This window comes from Phoca vitulina, unplaced genomic scaffold (assembly GCF_004348235.1).
Source record: "Phoca vitulina isolate PV1807 unplaced genomic scaffold, GSC_HSeal_1.0 scaffold1, whole genome shotgun sequence".
Classification (NCBI taxonomy): Eukaryota; Metazoa; Chordata; class Mammalia; order Carnivora; family Phocidae; genus Phoca; species Phoca vitulina.
In genome coordinates, this window is record NW_022589704.1 from 53,854,161 (window position 1) to 53,867,886 (window position 13,726).

At 38.2% G+C, this 13,726-nt stretch overlaps 1 protein-coding gene across 6 annotated transcripts in view; it reads right to left on the reverse strand.

The window, feature by feature from the left end:
- The window catches only part of PLEKHA3 (pleckstrin homology domain containing A3), a 29,564-nt gene continuing 15,838 nt past the window's right edge, over window positions 1-13,726 (reverse strand). For 5 of the 6 annotated variants that reach the window (XM_032407261.1, XM_032407235.1, XM_032407253.1 and 2 more), the window contains exons 4-8: window positions 12,901-13,037; window positions 11,245-11,409; window positions 8,373-8,416; window positions 5,843-5,958; window positions 1-3,119 (exon numbers count right to left, since the gene is read on the reverse strand). In XM_032407261.1, coding sequence (XP_032263152.1) covers window positions 2,992-3,119; window positions 5,843-5,958; window positions 8,373-8,416; window positions 11,245-11,409; window positions 12,901-13,037 — 590 coding nt within the window. In that variant the 3' untranslated portion in view covers window positions 1-2,991. Of the gene's footprint in view, window positions 3,120-5,842; window positions 5,959-8,372; window positions 8,417-9,134; window positions 11,136-11,244; window positions 11,410-12,900; window positions 13,038-13,726 lie in introns of those variants that run through there. The other variant, XM_032407266.1, reaches the window with a different exon arrangement.

Sequence of the window (13,726 nt, forward strand, 5' to 3'; positions counted from 1 at the left end):
TGGTATGAATTCAAAGAAAGGAAAACTGGGGAACTGGAAAGACAAGAAAAGGAAACCCTCTCTACCAGCTACAACCTGCTTACCCCACCTGGGCTACTAAAAGAGAGACCTCCTGGAAGGAGCTCCAGCAGCCTCACCAGGCTTTCTTTCAGGCCAGGACATGCCCTCTACGTACACTGCTCAAAGGACAGACCTGGAGGCACTTCATTTAATAAAAAAAAAAAGGGAAGAACTGGTAGAGTCCAAATTGATGATATAATAATGTACGTGGAATTAGTATTAAGAGCAGTACAACAGTAATATATTACAAAGATATATTTCCTGAGATCTTCATGATGATTTCTAAATAGTAAGTGTTAATAATGCAGTGAAAAACTACACTTCAGGGTCAAAGGTCAAACGTTCACCTTCAAAGATCAAAGTCAAATGGTGACTATGGAAATGAAGATACTTTATCCCCTGCTTTAGAATTTAAATTCAAGTGACAGCATCCATTTCTCAACTTGTCCTGATTGACGATAACATAATAATTCAAGGTAACATAACAGAATTCAAATTTAGTCCAGTTAGAACAGAATTCACATCCAAGTCACTTTAACCATTGAGGCCTGGGTTCCCATACAACAGAAACCAGGCACTTGGAAAGAAAAGCAAGCACTGGCTTTGCTTAGAAGGTCAATGATATACCAAAAGTCTCCAATTTCTCGATAACCCCAAGGCCTAGACAAAGCAAAAAAGGAATAACCAATACCTATACCTTATAGAAAATTCTGACAAGCTAAAACTCTTACAGAACTGTTCTTATTTGGTTTACCTTTTTCTTAAAGTTCAGAAAAGTCAGGCCATACTTGAACATACACAGGGCTCCTCAAAACGCAAGGTTCACTGAAGCTTTATAGGTTGCTTCATGCTATCAATTCTAGATGTCATTCAGGATATATTTATACTCCCCCCAAAAAATGATTTCACAAATGTGTTGGTTCCTAAGGGGAAAAAGCAAGGCCCAGTAACAATAAAAGCCATACTGAGGAATATGGCAACACCTGTTCAAAGCACCTGTTTCAAGGGGGAAAAAATGATACGACCCAGAAACGATAGCATTTTATTTTAAAAAATATTTACAGAGAACTGTTCAGGAACTCATCTTTTTGGATAAAGCAATAAAAAATGGATTTATATCCTATGAGTTCAAAAGCCTGTTATAGTGTTTTCATTATAAACCTACCGGTTTGAAAAAAAAAATACCGACCTGAAAAACTCCCTATCAGTAGCACCTTGACTTTCATGATCTAATCACTACGCAAATTCTTACTACCAAGACAAAAAGCAAAAACTCTGATTACTTGCTCAACATGAAACTTACTACATTATTAAAATTTTCTCAAATTAAACATGAAATACAACATATGAGCAGAAAAAAAATTCCACTTAATATAACGACCTGTGTGCTATTTAAAATCACAAATACTTTTAAGTAGCATACAGTTTATCTAAACGCATATTAATGTATTTAGATTGTTTATGTCCATTTTAAACTTACAATTACAGATTTATTTTTAGTGAAGTAAATACCAAATATTAACTCTTTAAAAAAATGTTCCACATAAACCTATGAGAGAAATTTAAAGTGAAATAGGCCACACTGTTCTAAGCTCATAGGCAGCAAACCTAAAAACATGCCTCATTTGTGTATTCACTAGAAGGTCCAAATATACAAACAAAATCAAAGCAATAAAGAACACTAATAGCACTTGATAAAGATTAGACAGAGTATCAACAATGTAAATAATACAATGTATTATATGATGAGTTTGAATGCAAAAACCATGTATTTATTAAACATGTGATTAACTTAAAAACACCAAACCAGTTTGTTTTAAAGTGCTCCTCATCCAAGACCTTGGACAAAACCATCCCTCCAAAGTGAATTAAAAAAAAAACAGTTTACAAGGCAAACAATGACAATAGGTATGGACAGGCACTACCAAAAAATGCTATTTGTTCTTTAATTAAATAATGCCATTCTCAAGTGATGTAGAGCAGTCACCTTGACAGAATTCCTTTTTTGTATAAATAGTCATAAATAAAAAAATGTCTCTAGATAGTCTAAAGAGCTGCAAACATTAATACCTTACAACAGCAGCTTAATGTCTATTTTAGGAAAAAAGCACTAAAATCCTCTTCCATTGAAAGGCGTTTATTTCTCTGGTGTAAGTGAGCAAGGTCACTACAACATTCACCTCTTTTCTAGAACAATGTAAATAACAATGTATACACATCTTAAATTTGGTAGGTCATAAAAGTTAGGATGCAATCATTTTTTGATGCAACAGAAAAATAAATAAATAAAAGTTAAATACTTTAACCCAACATTTGGTATTGACAAATCAGTAGTGTCAACTTCACATATGAAGGACAGCACAGCCTGGTTTTTAAAAAAATCCTCAGTATGTCACGATATTGGGGCTAAAAATATTTAGAATATTAAATGTTTCCTTTTGCTTAAGGGAATACAATAGAATCACCATCAAGCTGCTATCGTAACTCATTTTTAGCTGGGCTAAAGTGACCATTTGGTCCATGGCACAAGTTACAGATACCACACTTCTGTCAAACAGAAACCTTATGTTTCTAAGATTTCATGTTTATAAGCTACAATACACACTGACTCATCCGTCAGTCCCTCATGGTTTTTTAGAAAAATATCTACATTTGTCCTTATGGAGGTCAAAATGTTACACCATCATTTGTTAAAAAAAAAAAAAGATGCACATTCATACTGTGAAGTTATTAGGAAAATACTCTTGCAAATAAACTATATAAAGATAAAATACACTTCGAAGGTATGTGGGTTGTTTTTTTGTTGTTGGTTTTACAGTATTCTATAAAGTGCAGAGAAATCCTAAGGGAAAAACCACCCCCTATAACATAGTTTCAGTACAGCAGCTTTTGCATAGCAATACTTAGAGGAAGTTGGGCACTTCCGTCTCCTCAGGAAGAGAAGGATGGAAGAGGGTCTTCCGATTCAGATTTCTTTTTGGCCGTAAGTCTGCTTTCTTCAGGAATGGCTGCTGATGCCAGATCTCCATTAAGTGTATTTCTTGAACAGTGAACGGGTCCTATTAAGAAATTAATTAAAAGGTTAAATATCCTATCGATATTAACTCCAGTTCTCTGTGGAAAAATTTTTTTTTTAAATTTCCTATTTAGGGACATGAAATTCCTTCAGCTTCCTATTAATTTCTTTGACTGTTTGCTTAATAGAGAAAAATCTCACCGTCCCACTATTGGCAGTCATAAGGAGAAACTTCATAGTTAAGGAAATAAATTACGAGGCCACCAGCAGTAGAGATATTTGTTTGGTTCACTGCTAGAACCATGGTTAGCACATAGTGGGCAGTTCAGCAAATATATGCAGAAGTGAATGTAGTCTTAGTTACCTACTGATTTTTCAGCCTGATTGTTGTAATGCTGTTAGTATCCTTCCTGTTTTCTAGGGGGAAAAAAAAACAAAACAAAACAACAAGATCCAAAAAAATGCCTAACCCAAGATCACGCAACTGGTAATAGAATGAGGACTAATTCAGGTCTTACTCTTCTCATCATAAGACTTTCTGAGCAAAGCTGACAAGGTACCTCACACTGAAAGTTCCCATATTTCCACGTGGAATACAACTCACAGAACTCACTGCAGCTGCAACTGAACACAGCTAAACACACTGGCATGGCCCCATTCCCAAACAATTCCACTTTTGTGTGTACATGTTATTTGAATTTACCATGAACGGTTACTACTTTTATAATTTTTTTAAATCTAGTTAATAAAAAATAGAAGTTTTCTCTCTCAAGGAAAAGAATATTCGGGGATATTCTTAGTGGGGCAGCCACTAAGACTGCCCAATTGCAAAACATGTACTTTCTAAAGAAGAGCACTAATTCAGTCTCTGCTTTGTCAACTAACTGAGACACTAAACTTTGGGATAAACAGATGGAAATCTAAGGATAAAACTTCTCTAGCCACACTTCCCAACTTAAAAAACGTTCTAGAGAACTGAGATATATGTTTGTATATAGCTACGGATGCATGTGTGTATGTGTGGACATGCGTACATGTGTGTGAAGGTATGCGTGACTAGTTCTGTTACACTCCTTAACAGCTAACTATGGGAATGCTAAATGGAGTCAGGCATGCACACTGAGAGCTTCTGAAAATTGGTTTCAAAAATTCAAAACCAGGGTGCTTACAAGAGAGCTAAGAAAAATGGCTGGATTTTTTAAAAAATTATTTTCGCCATCACAAATGAAAATGATCCCCGTAGAGTAAAAAGGAGCAGTATCTAGAGGAAAGCACAGGCAGCATAGAGAACTCTTTCCTGGGCTCTAGATTCAAAGGGTCACGTAAACCAGGCAGAAAAAACAAGGTCAATCAGAATCTACCCTACCTGCCTCCCACACCTAACCTCTAACCCTCTTCCGCTTATCTCCTCCAAGTTGTACTAAATTGGCCTAGGAAAGTTTCCTTCTCCCTTCCCTTTCCCACCCTCACCCCTTTTCCTTCCTTCTTGTACCCACTGTCCCAACTTAAATTCAAAAATGGCAATGAACACAGAGTAGTGCTCTGTATCAATAAACAGTTCTGCAAGAGAAATGGACAACAACAACAACAAAAGATGCCATCACCTTCTAAAAATCTGAAAATGACCAGCAGTCCCTCTCCAAACTCCACCACCTTCATGAACTCTATCTTCCCCCCCTCATTAAACCTGTTTAACTTTCTGGTTCCGTAAAACAAATTTTAATCAATGTGAAGTAGCTGGGCTCTTCCAGGCAACCTAAAGAAATTGAAACACCATTTATGATGTCATTTCCACAAGAGAAATAAAATCTGTGTTCCGAACGGCAGACTTACAAATTCTTGGAACACGACCTGTCCCCTAACTAGGAACTGTATATAATTTCCATCACACACGCTTCATGGGCAAGAGTAAAGACTCTGAAAAGCAGAAGTCTACTAATGGAGTTGTAATAGTAAGACCCTATTTGTGTTCACTAGAAATCATGGTCACCACTGTCTAGCTAGATATTCTGAGACATATTCGCTCTCTCCCCAATAAATTAATAAATATTAAAAACAAATAAAAAACTCTAGAAAATCAAAAAACTAGAAAAATCAATCTAAAATATCCAACATAGAAGCAAATCATCACCACTCAACAAAAGCTTTGAAAAAGCTTTCTCTCTGAAGAGAAAAATAACTAAATTTGAACATAAACCACAAAACCTTTCCTAAAGTATTCAATCTCTTTATGCTGCCTCTTTAAAGAAAAAGGGAGAAAAAGGTACAGGAATAAACGCTACTATAATTCACCACCACCACCGGAAAAATTTATTTTCCTTGGCCATTTCAAATTATTTAAGTAACAATGCTGATTTATTTTTCTCTGAACTTAGACCTCGCCCCTAGAAGCCTACCCACAATTCATGCTTTCTTCTAAAATGTTTTTGAAATGTAAATATAGTGGGAGTAGAACATTACTAAGAGATTACTAAAATGTACTGGGAAGAAAACATTTTGATGTTATATATATATATATAAATCAAAGATACGGCACTTACATAGAGGTATTCAGCACTTCTTAGGTAATAATAAAGGTGTCTGTAAGAGGAAATAGGAGCTTCTGTGGATTGTGTGCTGTTTGCCTGGCTCTGAATTAAGGAATGAATCCAAGGGCAAAGTACAGTGTTGACTATCAGTATCCTTCATTTATTTTAACACTTATAGAGCACCACAACAATTCTGGAGAATAAGCCAAAGAAAGAGACAGAGCTGCATTTAACTCACTATCTGGGTCTTCAAGAGGAATATCATTACAAGAGTCTGTATCTGAGTAGGTTCTTCGGCGTCGCTGGGAGAGTCGGTGAAGTGCAGATACCGGTTCTTTTACACAGTGGCTACTCCTACAAATTAAACAGAACGCATTACATTGTAATACCCTCAACTTAACTGGAGTGATTTTTGTTTTTTGTTTTTAGAGAGAGTGAGCCCGCATATGAGTGGGGGGTGCGGGTGGGCGGGGAGGGGCAGAGGGAGAGAGAATCTTAGGCAAGCTCTACACTCAGAAAGGAACCAGATGTGAGCCTTGATCTCATGACCCTGAGCGCATGAGCTGAGCCGAAATCGAGTCGGACACTTAATGAACTGAGCCACCCAGGCACCCCTTAACTGGAGTTTTAAATGACTTCTTCAAATGAAAGAGGAAATATTTTTATTTCCAAATTTCTATTTTAGCAACATTCAACTCCTTCAGAGGTCACACCACAGGCAAGTCAAATCATTTAGAATCCAGCTGGTAACCTGAATATGACCTCTGAGCCAAACTAAATGGAAAGGGGGTAAAATAAAGCAACTTCTTTTATAGAGAAGGGTCCAGTGAGACCATAGACATATCAGAGGGTTAACCAATGTTTGAAAACTAAAAGTTATGACTTCACAAGTGCATGTATCTAGTGTCAATCCATATCTGATCAAAAATAGCAGAGTGAAGGGGATAGGCAAGTAGGTAAGGAACATGCTGGAGGTCAACTCACTGACAGCACAAGAACAAATAGACATGGCAAATGGAGGCTACAAAAACTATTTTAAAAAGCAGTCTGTGGGGCGCCTGGGTGGCTCAGTCAGGGAAGCGTCAACTCTCGATTTCAGCTCAGCTCATGATCTCAGGGTGGTGAGATTGAGCCCCATGCCCATGTCCGGCTCCGCACTTAGCGCTGAGTCTGCTTGTCCCTCTCCCTCTGCTCCCTCTCCCCCCTACCCCCAGCTGGCACACACTCGCTCTCTCTCAAATAAATTAATAAATACTAAAAACAAATAAATATAGTCTAGAAAATCAGAAAACTAGAAAAATCAATCTAAAATATCCAACATAGAAGCAAATCATCACCACTCAACAGCACTTCAGCTGCCACTGTATGGAAAGCCCAATATTACCGTTCTAGTGACAATCTTGATTCATCAAGAAAAAAAATAATTTTAAAATTCTAATTATATTTGGGGCACCTGGGTGGCACAGTTGGTTAAGCGTCCAACTCTTGGTTTTGGCTCAAGGTCCTGATCTCAGGGTTGTGATATCAAGCCCCACATCAGGCTTCTCGCTCAGCACAGAGTCTGCCTGAGACCATCTCTCCCTTTCCCTCTGCCCCTCTCTCCTGCACATTCCCATGCTTTCTCTCTCCCTCTCTCTAAATAAATAACTTTTTAAAAAAAAATTCTAACTATATTTTATTTGAGGTAGAAAAGATAAAATACAGTTCAGAAAAATTTCTATCACAAAAATAGAAGTTTGTAAAAGGGATCAAGCTTCTGTTTTTCTAGAAAATTCAGCTGGTGAAACTCTTCATTCCCTGACAGGATTGGAGATATATATATTTACACCACAGGGCTCCTCTGAGCATATGATAATTCAGAGGTTATATAATCATGGTGGGGAGGGGGTGGGGAGTGACAATACTAAGGGCTCAGTTAGCACTTTTTCTTAATGTAGAAAAATAAGAGCTAATGTCACTACAATTTCACCAATTTCCAAAGAACCAAATAAGACAATCAGAGCAACTTAAAAGACTTACCTACCAAGATAAAAAACACTTTAGTGGCCTGGGATATTGGATAAATGTCTTAAATGTGCTGATAATGAATATACACTTTAAAATGTCAATTGGTTTTTCTCTTTTTTCAGTAAGATCTTTAAATCTTAACAAAACAACAGATCAGCATGAATATATGACTGTAAAAAGCTGTCGTAAAGGGCGCCTGGGTGGCTCAGTCGTTAAGCGTCTGCCTTCGGCTCAGGTCATGATCCCAGGGTCCTGGGATCGAGTCCCACATCGGGCTCCCTGCTCGGCAAGAAGCCTGCTTCTCCCTCTCCCATTCCCCTTGCTTGTGTTCCTGCTCTCGCTATCTCTCTCTCTGTCAAATAAATAAAATCTTTAAAAAAAAAAAAAAAAAAAAAAAGCTGTCATAAAGTGAGCCTAATCACTGGACCCTTGATACCTCAAAAATGGATTTCTACCAACCATCATTTGATGTAATTTCAAACATTTAAAAAAGGTACAAGAGCTGACAAGGTGCTTACCCTGCTGGTTAATTTATTCACTCATTTATCTTCACTGACTTCACCTGCTGGGGCTGGGCCCTATACTTAGATATAACGCTAAGGGGCTGGGCCCTATACTTAGATATAACGCCAAGCAAATCAGAACCAGGCTCTGCTCAGAAAAAGTTTCCATCCCACACCACTTCATGTTAAAGGCCCAAAAAATTTCTCTAAGTAGGTATAATTCTGAGAGAACTTGATTAAAAGAAAAGGTTATTTTACCTCTCTGAACTGCAAGAACCAGGATGGCTAACAGAACGCTTCATCTAGAAATTTAAAAAGAAAGTAAGCATAATCCATACACCAAGTAGAATAATACAGCTCTAATGTATTATCATTATCATAATTAACACAAATTTGCTCAGATGAAAAAAATGACTGGCTAAGAAATTTATCTTTTACAGACTCAAGCAACACTATCAGCACAATGTCAAGCTTTGTCCCTAAAAACCATTCATTGGAATCTTTCCCAACACATATCAAAAATATGCTAGATTCTTTTCTCAATAATAAAAACCAAATTTTATGTTTTATATATATCATATATGTGTGTATGTGTGTACATATATATAAAAATATAAAAAATGTATATAACCACTCCAAAAAAACCATACTATTTAACGGAATATCTAACGAGCCAGAAAATATTCTAATAAGTATCTCTCCCTCTCTTTTTCTTATAGGCCAGGAAAAGAGTCTGGTAGCAAAGCTTTTCTTTATAATTCATTATTCAGGTAGCTGTTACACAGATGTTCTAAAGTATGGTTTTCATGGAAGATGGCATTAGTCATTCAAGTCTTTAAAGAACTCAGAAGAAGGGCGCCTGGGTGGCTCAGATGGTTAAGCGTCTGCCTTCGGCTCAGGTCATGATCCCAGGGTCCTGGGATTGAGTCCCACGTCGGGCTCCCTGCTCAGCGGAGAGCCTGCTTCTCCCTCTCCTTCTGTACCTCCCCCTGCTCATGCTCTCTCTCTCTCTCTCTATCTCTCTGTCTCAAATAAATTAAAAAAAAAAAAAAACTCAGAAGAAGAACCCTAAGTCTCAAATAGGTCTCTAAAACATATATTTAAAAAAATTTTCAAAAACCTGATTAAGAGCATTAACAGATATGACAAATACTAAACTTAATTTAAAAGATCCAACTACTCCACCAAAAAAAATAGAAGGAGGGCCCCAATTAAAACAGATTATTTCAATGTTCAGCAAGGTAGCAAAAAAGCCAAGTTTATACTACAGGCTAAGGACAGGTGCTTTTATATGCAGGGGCTCAAGGGTCTTCCAAGTCCAAATCTAACATCTGTGTGATGTAAATGCCTGCTATATCTGTAACAGGAGCCACCAGTTGCTCTGAGAAGTCCCAGTTGAAATGATAACAGATATGACCAACCCAATTTGTAGTCCAGGAACACTAATATGATTGACATCAAGTTGCAAATGGACATTAACATCTCCTTTAACAGAAGTCAAGTCCTTTGGGATTACTCACCCAAGGACATCACCACTACAATAATCACTCAATCTGTGGGTCAAAATGACGATTGTTTGAACTGATTACGATTTGAAATAAAATTGAATGCGAATTTATTCTAGGAGGGACACAATGAGATTAACTACATAAAGTAGTTTAAAAATCAATTTAAATAGTTTTAGAATTCTCAAATCTTTCACAGCTTAATCTTCCATTTACTCATATTTTTAAAAAGAAAAAAAACGATCTTCCCAAAAAGACTGTCTGAACTTTTTTCCATGCTGTGTCTCCAGAACTAATTATCATAAGCCACAATTTTTCCTTGATGTATGAAGTAAAATGGCAAAGCAAGTAAAAATAGCCAGTATTTTTTAGATTAGCTTATTGGACTTTCTGTAAAGTTGCTACTGATAAAAGTTTTTGATTTAAAAACAGACAGTTATTAGAGTTTCTTAGACATAAAAAACACATATGACCTCTCTGGACTACAGAGCATTTGTTACAGAAGGCATTTTCCTCAGAAATTCAATACAAAAACAAGGCAGCTTTGAGGTGGTTTTATTGCATTTGATTCTATAAAGTCAAATACAGTAGTATTTGTAGTAAAGTCTGTACTTGACACCTTAAAAAACAGTGTACCCCTTATATATCAACTTCAGGAACACAGCACTAGAACAGACATCTACAGTCATATCATCCTGAATGCACCCAATCTAGGAACATAACATTATTAGCCCATCATACATTGATTAGAAAACAATGATCTAAATAAATTTGGATAACAATCTTTACTTAATCTCATATAGCTAAATTGGCTGGGGTGGATAAAAGAACCTAGGAATAAGTTGTACCCTATTCTTTCTTCTAACAAATAAGCCTTCAAGTAATTGCTAAAATAGTACCAGGTGGCATTCTTCCTTCTATAAAAGGGCTCCTGAAAACACTTGGATGAAAGAAATGTAAAGTCTCATCAAACTCTGTCTCACCTACGAGTTTCACACAGCTTGCCTGAGTGAGTTTATTAGCTTGGGAAGGACAAGGAGTCCACCGCTCCGGGGAGAGTACTTGTTCAGGGCAATCAGAAGGAAAGAAACTAACACAAAGCACCTGTGTTAAACAGGTCAGCCCCTTTGCAATGACCTGCTGATGGAGGAGACCTTTTATTTTATAGATGAAGAAAATGAGGTCCAGAGAGATTAAAGAACTTGCCTACTCAGAGGGCTCAGTTCCAAATACTGACTATAAAATACTGTTTTCCCTATATCGTGTTACTTCAAACCCCTTACAACACGTTTACGATTTGCTTTATTTTATCCCTTTGCTTAATTTTATCCCTAATTTTATCGCAAGAAGAGCAGTGCCCCCAACCTCTTCTGTGTCACAACACCCGCAGAGCATTATAATATTTTCCCGGCGCACTGGGGTAAACGGTACAGTTCTCCATGGGGAGGCAATCAGGACCTTGGTACATGCTGAGCCCAAAGAGGTGAGAGGCTCCAACACCGAAGATGAGTACAATCTAAAAAAAAAATTCAATCTGTTGATTATTTCCCACTGCCAGTTTCCTCCCTTAAAAATAAAAACAAAAACAAACATGCAACATCACTGGAAGAAAAACAATTCCCAACCATTTGAACAGGAGAAGGTGACACAGGAGAAACCAAGGGATCCGGATGGGACAGCTGAAACATCTCAGGTTTAAACTTGGCATTCGCTATCTTCACACATTCCTCAAGTGTTGTGATGAACGTATTACATGTGGCACTAAGCAGAGAAGAGGCTTCATTCATGTTCTGAAAAATTACACACTGAGTTGAACAGACTCACACACAACTATATGGAATCATGCACCACATTCTAATCAAGTGACTAAACATTATCTCCAAAAGACACCTTACTAGCTTATATGCAAATCTACTTAAAATCTACTCCCTTAGAAAATTAAAGCAATACATGAATACGAAATGTCTATCAAGCAAACAGTGTATGAAATTAGAGTCTAAGAAAAAATAACTTTTGCATTTAAACCAAATAACCAATCATATTGAAAAACTATGTACAAAAATGTATCTTAGATAAACCTAACCTAGACAGCAATTTTCTAAGTAACCAAATTCTGAAGGCGGTCACAGCAATGAACACCCTGAGAGTTCCTTAGTGGCAGGCGCAACTCATATATACTCCAAACCCCTTCTCCCACTTCGTCCTTGGTAGAATACAAACCCCAATCTTCTCTTTATGACAGCAATGGGTCCTGACCCTGGGGGATGAATACAGACTGGTCTGAGCCAGTCATGGCAAGTCCATGACCCTTTGTCAAATATTATATTTCTTAGTTTCCTTTGACCCAGACCAAAAAAAAAAGAAGTCTGCTGAGGAGTTGCTGAGACTTTTGTTCCCAGATAAAAGCCCAGGACAGCAAGTTGAGAAGGTCTCTTTCCACCTTGGTTACCCCAACTGCCTCCTGCATCTGCGTGACCTTGGCAGTCACCCTGAAGCCTTGGGCATTAGGGGAATAATCAAATACACCAAGAACGGCAGAGTGGAAGGTCCTTGACACTGTCCCTGAGCTGCAGAGCAAATGTGAGGGCACCTCCCTCCAGAGAGCTTGTGGTGAAACAGTAAATGCCCTTGGGGTGTAACATGCCTGCAACTAAAGGTGACCTCACAGAAGATTGCTCCCCACCAGGAAAGGCCACAGCCTGGAGGGGCAGGAAGATTTCTTGTCCCATTTCTCCCAAGTTAGGTAAAAGGAGACTAGGAACCATGCTGGCCTTTCACCCAGAGAACAGTAGGGCCCACTGATCCTCCTTTATCAGAAAGTGTGAACCTATCTCATTGTCAGGCCCCACACATCTGAAATTTGATTCCTGTATTACCGTTCTGAGGACATTTTTAAAAAGTTCTTTGATAAAGCTAAATTATCAATTCTCAGTCCCTGAAACTGGAACCTTATTACCAAAAGAGAACAGCAGTTGCCCAATGATTCCAGCCCAGAAAACAAAGCCTGGAATGCTTCTTCCCCATCCCAACCTCCAAATCATCAGATTGGCTGCAAAAATCAGCCTTGATTCCCCGGAGAAATGTGCTGCTTCCTGCTTTACTTGGTTGCACAGATATAATCTAGAAGATCCTACAGATATCTGGAGTCTGTAGTAGGAACAGCCCGAAATAGCTAAAAATAGCTCATTTTGAAAACGCTGCTCTGCCACCCTACGGGAAGAACCTCACCCACCAGGGTATTACAAAGCATAACCAGACATGAAAGGATCATCTTTGTATACCTCTATGCTGGGAGATGAATGATTCTCATCATGGTGAACAAATTCTTGGATAGTATGAACTTGCTGCATTAGGAGATCACAGTAGAGGCGAAGTTCAGACATTTTGGTTTTCAGAGATTCACTGGTTTCACTTATTTCTGAAAGGAACATATATAAACATTCAGTTAGATTGTTTTCATATCCTTTGAACAATAAAACAAAATGGAGGGGCGCCTGGGTGGCTCAGTCGTTAAGCGTCTGCCTTCGGCTCAGGTCACGATCCCAGGGTCCTGTGATCAAGCCCCGCATTGGGCTCCCTGCTCCGCGGGAAGCCTGCTTCTCCCTCTCCCAGTCCCCCTGCTTGTTGTGTTCCCTCTCTCGCTGTCTCTCTCTCTCAAATAAATAAATAACATCTTTTTTAAAAATAATTAAAAAAATAAAACAAAATGGAATAATTTAAAAAGTAAGACAATAGATATAAAAACCTATAGCTTAAGAGGTGGGAGCCCTTGGAAATAGGATACGAGGGTCTTGAAGAAATACCTTCTCTTCAAATAATTGGGGACAAAAATGGGAGTCATATATCTGACATGAAGTTTAGGTAGATTAATTTCCAGAGGCAGGGTGATGACCACGGGATTTTTTTTTAAAGATTTTATTTATTTTGCGAGAGAGGGAGAGCACGTGCGTGCACGTGAGTGGAGGGAGGGGCCGAGGCAAAAGGAGAGGGAGAATCTCAAGCAGACTCCATGCTGAGTGTGGAGCCCAACACGACTCAGGGCTCAGTCTCCCCAGCCTGAGATCATGTCCTGAGCCGAAATCCAGACCTGGTCACTCAACCGACTGA